At 31.9% G+C, this 10,791-nt stretch overlaps 2 protein-coding genes across 2 annotated transcripts in view; both read left to right on the top strand.

Annotated features, from left to right (window-relative positions):
* The first annotated feature begins 1,796 nt into the window (after positions 1-1,796).
* On the top strand, positions 1,797-7,558 carry LOC107490100 (U-box domain-containing protein 35-like). The gene is made up of 10 exons (XM_021142978.2): positions 1,797-1,959; positions 2,806-2,903; positions 3,419-3,540; positions 3,653-3,855; positions 4,002-4,052; positions 4,517-4,577; positions 4,724-4,958; positions 5,156-5,257; positions 5,335-5,733; positions 5,886-7,558. Exons 1-10 carry the CDS (start codon positions 1,797-1,799, stop codon positions 6,627-6,629), a joined length of 2,178 nt encoding a protein of 725 aa, XP_020998637.2. The 3' UTR covers positions 6,630-7,558.
* Positions 7,559-9,493: 1,935 nt separating this feature from the next.
* Positions 9,494-10,791, top strand: part of LOC107490130 (FCS-Like Zinc finger 15) — a 2,063-nt gene continuing 765 nt past the window's right edge. Inside the window, exon 1 of the mRNA XM_016110896.3 lies at positions 9,494-10,026. Within this exon, the coding sequence (XP_015966382.1) occupies positions 9,695-10,026 (332 nt within the window). The 5' untranslated portion in view covers positions 9,494-9,694. The remainder of the gene's footprint in view (positions 10,027-10,791) is intronic.

The raw sequence follows: 10,791 nt of genomic DNA on the forward strand, positions 1-10,791 counted from the left end.
CTCTTTTAATAACACGTTCACTCTTCGTCTTCTTCCTCAATCAAAACGCAAACTATCAAGAAAAAAACACGCACGCGCCTTACAACACGTTCATTATGCCGCACTCTTCTTCTTCTTCCTCAATCAAAACGCAAACCATCAAAATCCAAGGGACATTCAAAACAAACTACTATGATTCTGCAGAAACGTTCCAACTCCTCGCGAAAAGTAGAAGAAATCAAGAAGAAAAGATACAAATCTCTATAAAAAATCACCAAAAAAAGGAAGAAACATTATTCAAGGTACTGTTTTACTGTTCTTCTAGGTTTTTCTTCTAGATTGTCTCTGTCATGTACCTCATCCTTAACCAGCAAAACATTAAAAGATTTCAAAAAGAAATATACTGTCTCCCCCTGTTTTGGGTGTATTTCTGTAACCGTTTGAGTGTATTTCTGTCATCCTTTTTGTAACCGTTTGGGTGTATTTCTGTAACCGTTTAGGTGTATTTATGTAAGCGTTTGGGTGTATTTCTAAAGTTCCATTATTTTCAAAACGATTTTAAAGTTTGATTTTAGAAATCATGAAAATCGAAAAAAACGAAGCAAAGAGAGAACGCATGAAGGAGATCCAACAAATTTGATAAGAAACTCAAAAAAAAGAAATGAATTTTTTTGAAAAATGGAAGTTATATATTTGTACGTTAATTGATTTGAATTGATTTAAAATTCTGTTAAAAATGTACGTAACAAGCAGCGCGTTTAATGGATGGATTTCGTTCAGACTTGTAAAGCTTGTAAATGCAAAACACTTGTATGTAGAAATTAATCCAAAATATTATTCCACTATTTGATGGAATTTTAACTAAATATATCTAATTTAATAGTTGATGATAAGTAAATGACCCAATATCTCTGAAAGCATAATAAGTAAAATTTTAGGAAACAATTGTTGAGTATTTTGGGGAAATTTTGGTAAACAATAAGCACAACGTTAACGGGTACAACAGCAAACTAGGTTTAATGAATTAATTACGTTGTCTACCACTTTTTGCATACATAATAATATAATATTTCTATCTATAATAACAATTAGTCAATTACACGAGAAAGGTGATTAAATTTTGGGCTAAATTAATCACATAATATAGAATGTATACCTAATACCTAATTGTGTTTCACCGAAAGTAGCTTAAGATAGTATACGTGGTATCAGTTATAAAATTACAAAAATATTTAAAAAACAATAAAAACCAATCCAAATCAGCTCAAAGTTATCTTATTTTATATTATTAATTATTTCTAAAATAAATACATAATATTAAATATAATAAATATATAATTTTAGATGTTATATGTATACCATTATATATATTAAATTAAATAAAATAACTTTAAATTATTATTTTCGTGTTAGCATCACCGAATAATTAAGCACTATACATCTTACACCGTTAACATTCGTGTGAATAATGCATGTTAACCAAATATGGAAATCTCAAAACAAAATGAAAACTAATTAGGTTAAGAGAAAGAAGATTATCAAGATTTGTTAGCACTATGTTGCAACAACACTAACCATGTGTGTATGCAGTAACATTGGTTATTATATTGTAGCTTCCTTAACAAATTAAGTGCTTAATATTTATAATAGAGCATTCACCAAGACAAAAGGCATAGAGAGACGGAGTAGTAGGGGAAAAAAAAAACAACAACACAATCATTCTTTTAAAAACAACAACAACACAATCATTCTTTTCATTATTATTCATTATTATTATTGTTTTATTTATTATTGAAGATATGTCAAACCTTATGACGATGATGAATCATGGAAAGCGTGTTGTGGCTGTGGCAATTGAGAATAATAAGACAAGCCAAAGTGCTGCAAAATGGGCAGTGGATAATATTCTTCCAAAGGATCAAGATCTCTTACTCATCCATGTTAAGCAAAGATCATCATCAGATAATAGTCGTTCACCATGTAAGTATTTTATTTAAATCTCTTTTTTTTTTTTTCATCTTGTATCTATATCATCTACTACTTGCACTTAATTTGGGTCATGAAAACATTTATCTTTTAAGGTTATGCATTTTTTTATTCCTTTTTGAGCATGCAAAATGCATATATAGGGGTTTGGCTTTTTATTTTGCCTTTGAGGCTATTGAACTATTGAATACTACAGTGTCATAATTCAAGTACAAGATTTTCTGGGTCATAAATATTTGAACAGATGTGCTGGATGATAAAAAATTATTTCTTAAAAATGGTGTAAAAACGGAATTAAAAGGTAATATGAGAATTACATTTTAACTCGATATATATATTGCAAACAATTTTGAACAACTATTAATTGTAATTGTTACATCAAAAATAATTTCAGCCAAAATAGCACGGCTGATCGAGCAGTTAGTTTGTGATTATTATTTTTTAGGCGAATCATCATTTTTTCTTAATTATTTCTCTCGTATGGAACTTTTCATATCATAGCAACAGTTAAATTAGATCCAATAATTCCAGTTCCCTAATGCTTGGAAAATAAGTTTTTTTTCTTCTTCTTTTCTTCCGATTTTATCCTTGTGGAAAACTAAAATTAAAACAATTTGGTAGGTATGAAAATCTTCAATATATATTTTTTTTCACTACTTGATGGTAATTTAATTTTCAGTAAGATGATTTTGGTATGACAATTGATTATGATGATTTATAATTATTCAGCTAAATATAACCCATAACTTGAGCTTGATGTTTGATACACACAACGTTAATTAATTAATTAATTAATGTTATTACTATAATTGACTACTTGAATAATGGTTGTGATTGCAGTGAGAAGCTATGAGATGAAAGAAGGTACGGATAGACCACATGACAAAGAATCAAAGGAGCTGTTTGAGTCCTTTCGAGTCTTTTGCAACAGAAAGAATGTTAGTTCTTCAACCTCATTTTCATCATTCACCAATAAAAATTAAGGGTTTAATTAGTTAATAAATTTGTTATTCACATTATATCTATTCACCAAATCTAAGTAATTTTAAAGAGTAAAGTTTTTTTTTGTTATGAATGTTTGTAATTTTTTTTAAAAAGTCTTTAACTTTTAATTTTGTTTCTAAAATTTTTTATTCATGTCAAAATTATTACTAGACGTTAATTTTATCTAAAATGTTAAGAATAAAAGTGAAAATATTTAGAGATAATTTTGACACAAATAAAAAATAAAAGAGACAAAATTGAATAAATAGAAAACATTAGAAATAAAATTTAATGAAAATAAACGTTAAAATATTTTTTTAAAAAATGACAAATATTAATAACAAAAGAATATACTTTTCTCTATACATATAACAATAAAATCAGGAATATTTCAGTATTTTAATTTACAAAAATTATAATTAAAAGCAGAATAAGAATAAATAAGGCATGCATGCATGAATTGCAACAGGTACACTTCAAAGAAATTTTGTTAGAGGACACAGATATATCAAAGGCATTAGTAGAAAGTGTTACCACATATTCCATTGAGCTTTTAGTACTTGGGGCAGCATCAAGGAGTGGTCTTGCTAGGTATATCTGTAGAAACTAATTATTAATTATTACTTAGAAGATCTGTAAATAAAATTATAGATAGATTATTCGTATGAAATCGGAGTTTAAATGAAATATTTTTGGAAAACAGATTTAGGATGAGTGATGTTCCAAGCACGGTGTCAAAAGCGGTACCGTCATTCTGCACCGTCTATATAATCTCCAAAGGAAAGATCTCATCCGTTAAAACTGCGACCGTATTACTCTCTCCGAAACCTGCGTCGCAGAATAAGATCCACTCTTCTCTGGCTCAACGTGCTGAGCGACCACGCAACCTCACACTCCCACGACATGGTTACTAACTAATTAACATTTCAACTTTTTATTTTAACTTTTAACAATATTATGTTTGATTATATTATAAATTTAATTTCCATACCTTCGGAGTAAGTCACAAAAATTTCATAATTTGTGTGTTTACTTCTATCTATCAATTGCAGTTTCAGGTGGATACCAATCTCTTGATTTTGATGAGATATCAATGCTTCGAGGTAATGAACTAGGCTTGTTTGGGTGTTATTAAATTATTTAAAAAAATTAATAATTTTTTATTTTTAATATATTTGATAAATTTTTAATAATACAAATAAAAATATTAAAAAGATTTTATATTTTTTTAGAAGTTATAATCTTCTATTAAAAATTCACCCAAACAAGCCCTACCTATACATGATTTCTTTTCGGAATAAAATCAATAAATGATAAATGACTCCAAAATGCGAATTAACTTTTTTATGCACTGACACATGAATAAAGAAATACAACGAAACATTTTGAGTAACCAATTACTAATCACTTTTTTTTCTCTTTTAAGTTCAATTAGATTTTACTTTATTTGTCTAGACTTAGAATCCAGAATTTAAGGTATGTTATTTAAAAAAAATAATGAAAGTAGTGTTTATTTATTAAGATAACAACAATTTCATAATTTGTTTACTCTATGCATCAATTGAAGCCGGATCATTTCCAGACAAACACGCATATGCACGCCGTAATCGCGGCAGTGATGAAGCCATGTAAGTTATTACAAATTAAAATATATCACATACTACATTGTATTATGTTTATATTTTTCTTGTGCATGATTCATAATAATGATAGATATATTTACACAAAAAATATGGTAAAAATTAGATTAATTACTTAAAAAACATGATTATAGATCACCATACGAGACAAAAAGAAGAAACTACGCACCAAATAATGTACCTGAAGATTGTGACATATCATTTGTGGCGAGTGCAAAACCAAGTATTGATAGGCTCTTCCCTTCGTTGTATTCCGATGATTATTTTGATGGAACCAGATCAAGATCAAGATCCCCCCAAGAATCAGGACAGAAATCTTTCATGTGTGATGACTACTCATTCACCTCTCTATCATCACCAACAGAGAACGTAAGTACACCGTATAAACGATACTATAACTTTTAGAATTTAATTTCCCTGCACGGTGGAACACATTACTTAAAAAGTTATCTAAATGGATGAATCTACGAGAATATTACATATAATGAATCTAGTTGGGAAATATTCTATGACAATTTAAGTTTCCCCAAGTTAACCAACAATTGTTATTATATTGTTGAATTTAGGAAGAAATGGAAGCTGAGGTAAGGAAGCTAAAGCTAGAACTGAAGCAGACAATGGAGATGTATAGCTCAGCTCGCAAGGAAGCTCTAACAGCAAAGGAGAAGGTGCTTTACAAATTTGATTATAGTCCAAAACATACATAATTGCAACATTATAAGACACTGAGCTATATGTGCAACAGGCAATGGAGCTTCAACGGTGGAAAAAGGAAGAAAAGAGGAAGATGGAAGACTTACAAATATCGGAAGGAGCGGCATTGGCTAGTCCAGGGGGGGAGAAAGAAAAGGATCAAAAGATGGCAGAGTCTGAAGCACAGAAAAAAATTAGTCCAGAGAAAACATCTCCGCGAGAAGCACCACAGATGAAGAGAGGACTAGAACCTCTAGGAGTTGGTACTGCAATGTACCGAAGGTACTCCATTGAGGAAATCGAGGAAGCGACACAAAAGTTCTCAGCAGCTTTCAAGATCGGTGAAGGAGGCTATGGCCCTGTATACAAGGGTGAATTAGATCACACACCGGTTGCAATAAAACTTTTGAGGCCAGATGCAACTCACGGAAGGGAACAATTTAATCAAGAGGTATGGAAACTAATATTATGGCAAAATCTTTTCCTCTTCGAATGAAATCATAGTTTGAAACTAAGAAAAGTGAGAACCAAACTGGACAAAGTGTGAATTGAAACTCACAATTTTCAACCTTTCTTTTATTTCTGTCAATATGGTTTATGTAGGTTGAAGTGTTAACTTGTATAAGGCATCCAAACATGGTTCTCCTCCTCGGAGCATGCCCAGAGTATGGTTGCTTAGTGTATGAGTACATGGCTAATGGGAGCTTGGATGATTGCCTCCTCCGACGAGGGAAGTTACCGGCTCTTCCTTGGCAGCTAAGGTTCCAAATTGCTGCAGAGATAGCCACAGGCCTCCTATTCCTTCACCAGACAAAGCCAGAGCCCATTGTACACCGGGACTTGAAGCCAGGAAACATTTTGCTAGACCGGAATTTCGTGAGCAAGATCAGTGATGTTGGGCTAGCCAGGCTTGTCCCTCCTTCGGTTGCAGACGCCGTCACTCAGTATCGTTTGACATCAACAGCCGGAACATTCTGTTACATTGACCCTGAGTACCAACAGACTGGCATGCTTGGAATCAAGTCTGATATTTACTCACTCGGGATCATGCTTCTCCAAATTGTGACAGCTAGGTCACCAATGGGTTTGGCTCATCATGTTAAGAGGGCCATCGCCAAAGGGACTTTGGAAGAGGTGCTTGATCCAGCTATTTCTGACTGGCCAATGGACCACACCTTGCATTTCACCAAACTCGCCTTGAAATGCGCCGAAATGATGAGAAAAGATAGACCTGATCTTGGGAAAGTTGTCTTACCTGAGCTCAATAAACTTAGGACATTTGCTGAAGAAAACATGCCTCCTATGATGATGTTTGGAAGAGCCTTCTCTCCAAGACCACAACAATGAGTCAAAATCACCAATATTAAATTTGTTTATTCTTTTTTTAGAAAACTTAAGGAATGTATCAAGAATGTCATGGCATGGGGATTCGACTATATTTTTATGTTGGTTGTCGAAGACCTAATACAATCCCCCCTCTTTTATTCGGGCTTGGGACTGGCTATGTACCGCAAGTGTAACATAGGCGGAGTTAAGGAATATATCAAGAATGTGCAGATAAAAATTATTGCAATCCTTAAATTTGTATATAAACAAATTCTGTAATATTGAATTTGTACTTTAGAATATTTCAAAAGGGATTGAGAATGCACCATGCATTTTCCCAATATATATGTTAAGATTCTAGGCTTTTCTTTGAATAGGCATGTGTACTTTGAACTATCAAAGGATGTGTCACTTTGTTCTCCAAATAGTAAAATGCACTTTAACATCTCAAAATCCCATTACCAAACATTCTTGTTTTCCATAATCTGAATTTCAGTTTGTTATTAGGAACATTTTTTTTGTGTGGATGATTCAATGGTGAGAGGATTCTACTCTCTACTTCATTTTTCTTCTTGTCGTGAAGTTACTAATTTTTTTTAATAAGTTACCAACTGTAAACGTAAGAGAGAAATAAATGACATTATTCCCACTCATTTATTTTTCTCTCCCGTGTCAGTTTTTCTCTGTCAACTTAAATTTCTGTTTCTGTCATGAGAAGTTACCAACTTTCATACCTAAATTACCAACAGTGGCTGAAGCTTGAAGCTCACAAAATTGAAGATGGCTTACATAAAACCAATCTCTCTCTGTTCTGGAATATTTCTATAAGTCCAATATAAAGAACCGGGTTCAAAAGTATGAGAAGTTCCAATGAACCGGTTTAATGATTAAGTGTTTTCTCAAATTCCAAAGAAGATGTTACAAGGAGAACACCAATTCCTCATCACTCATTATAATACCTAATAACTCAATTTTACGAGCTTAATTACTACATTGTAACCATCATTTTACTATTAAAGAGAAGGTTACAATATCAACTACATATAGACCTAAGAGAATCATATGAACATATGATGCCACAACAAAGTATCAGACAATTCATGAGAATAGTAACTCATTCTCTTAAATCAACTTAACCTCAAAGACAACTTATAGCCTCTAAAGAACATAAGGAGATGAGTTCATGACATCACAACCTCATAATATATGTATTATTCCAAATACGTGTACTAAGGTATAATCTCTAACTTAGTTCTTCTCAGGGGCGGAGCTAGAGTAATTTTTAGGAGGGGGCCAACATAAAAGTATAATATTAGAAGAAGAAAAAATTAAAATTAAGGGGGGCTAATATAAAAATTAATGACTTTTATACATTAAAATTTTTTATTTAGGGGGGGCCATTGCCCCCCTTCTCTAATATTTGCCTTCGCCCCTGGTTCTTCTTGCAACCCATGCTAACTTGAGCATTGGAGTCCTTGCAGGAACACTCCCCACTATTGGGAATGACAAACTCGGACATTAGGAACTCGGAATAGAAGGATGGCGGCAACATCGTGTCTCCAATCTATTCTCAACAATTTTGTTCAGTTAATCCCTAATCTCAAGAATTAAGAAGAGTTACTTGCAGAGTTAGATAATTTTACATTTCGAAGCTTTCCTCTTTTGTGTTTACTTCGTTACAAAATTTATTTTTAACCAATTTTATCCAAAAGCAAAACACATGAAACCTAATTCGAAAAATGTAGATTAGCACCAAATTAGCCAACGCCCACCAGTATATAATGCAAATTAAAATACAAAACATATATAAAAAACAAGTTAAACAATATATATTTATACAGAGATACATGATTTAGTAATTGATTTTTTTTGTGGACGTAGATTTTTGTTAGTTGGTATGATATACCTAAACGGCTTAAAAGTCAAAGGAAGATGAAGCAGGTTCCACTGACAATAAAAATAATAATAAAAAATAAAGCCTAAAAGAGACCCACAAAGCCTGATTCTTGTGCAGAGGAAGAAATCAATTCATCAATAATGTATAAAAGATGAAATAAATCATTAATTTCTGTTTCATTATGGCCTTCAACAATCAAATACAAAGCATCTAATTGTTATGAATGAAAAGTATACATACAGTTCTACCATATACAAGTCCATGAAAATCAAAATACTGACTTATACAAATATGAAAAAGTGCTCAAATACTCAGGTTTCCCGTGCTGTAATAACGGTCAAAGTTTTAGTATATGATACATGTTCTTCAAGAAACCAAAGTAATTAATTAATTAATTTTTTATTCATAATATTGAACTATAATCCCAATAATTTAGTTTAATTCATAATGGTCTCAACAAGTCTAAAAAATCATTTGCTTGCAATATGAATAATTCGATATCTGATTTCAGTAGCATCTTGCTAAGGATAACTAAAAGAAGAAACAAGAAATCTCAATATAGCCAATGCCTAATGCAATTTGATAAACCAGTATAAGTTTCATTTGTCTGTCAGCATAATAGTTTTTTTCTGTACTTCTTTATTTTTTTGGAATAATAATAATAATAATAATAATAATAATAATAATAATAATAATAATAATAAAAGCTACGAAAAATTCATAGTTTAAAATGAGTGATGTTATTACAGTTTTGCAGAGACAATAAATTAACCAATTTGTTTCTAGAATAAAACCGATCAGCTTTTTTGACCTGGCATAGCATGAGTAATTCACACACAATTTTGAGATCAACATGTTCAATCAGGATATTTTGGCATCTTTTGTGATATGTAAAGCTGTGTTGAGGAGTTAAGGACACGTAGCATCTTTTATATATTTTCCATTATAACCCTATTATAATAATAATAACACTGGTTGTATCTATCATATTATTTCCTAAATCATGGCATATTTATTTCAGGATATTCCCTCTTAACCCCTTAGCTCTCCAGCTCCTGCTTCTGAAACTTTGTTTCAATTCCAAATGTTACCCTTTCTCCCTCTAGACGTTCTTTTTCCATGTCTTTGAAAGACATGACAAAAGAAAGAGAGAAGGCAATCATTGGAAAACATTTCAGTGACATTTTAGATGGAGAATTCTAATTCTAATTCCAACTCGAGCAAACAACAAAAGAATAGGAATAGGATGATGATGTTAGAAGGAGGGGTTGTTGGGTTAGGCATAGTTGCAGCCATGAGTATCACAAAGAACAACTCCATTTCCACTCATAATACTGATATTGTGTCCTCTGCTAAGGCTGCTGCTAACTTTAGGGGTATCAATACCAAAAACAATGGCCTTTTCTTTGCTTCTACCTTCAGTAAGATTGGAAGCCATTTTGTGTCTCCGAGTTCTTACTTTCTCAATTCCTGCAATCTCTGCAACAAGCATCTTCATGGGGTCGACATCTTCATGTACAGGTTCTAATATCAGATTAACTTTATTTTCTTGCTTATTAAAATTTAATTTTACTTCCCCATTCATCAAGTATTTGACCATGAAATTTCAGGTTTATAGTTTTGGTACTTAATGTTACTGAATCTCTGGAGTTTTATTATGTTTTCTTCCTGCTTAAGTTTGTTTTTATTGTTAACTTGTGTCACATCTCAGTTTTCCGTTTAATATTATACTTGAATGGAACCACGAATTTGTGGAAGCATCAGGAATTTAGAGGTGTTGTTGGTTTGGTATGTAGAATTACGATTATGCCATGTATTTACATGTTGCAAACTATAGCAAAAGTTTACAATATAACCATTCTGTCATCATGTATAATTGAAATAAAATTTCAAATCTCTCACCAATTGCCATTAGATGTTTTAGCTTTAATTTTTCTTTCCTTTACTTCTTTAAGAAAATTCATAATCATAAGCAATCACTTGTTCAGGATTAGACTCCTGTGATTGCAAGTATAGTGTTTGTCCCAACTGTGAATTGAAGTTTATGTTTCCTTTATTACGGTCCTAAACTATAGATGCTGCAGCTTTTAGGACTATGTAACCCTCCCAATGGCATTGTTGCACTTTACACAATGTGTTCGCATGCTGTTGTATGCATTTTCCTTAGAATCTTTAGTGAGACGTTGATTTATTGATCAAGCATAGCCGTTAGTTTCTTCTCCAACCTTGTTGGGACCAATTAAAGAAAAATCTTCTAAGGTTAACACTTGCCTTCCATGTGCTCCA

The sequence above is a fragment of the Arachis duranensis genome, chromosome 5 (genome assembly GCF_000817695.3).
Source record: "Arachis duranensis cultivar V14167 chromosome 5, aradu.V14167.gnm2.J7QH, whole genome shotgun sequence".
Lineage (NCBI taxonomy): Eukaryota > Viridiplantae > Streptophyta > Magnoliopsida > Fabales > Fabaceae > Arachis > Arachis duranensis.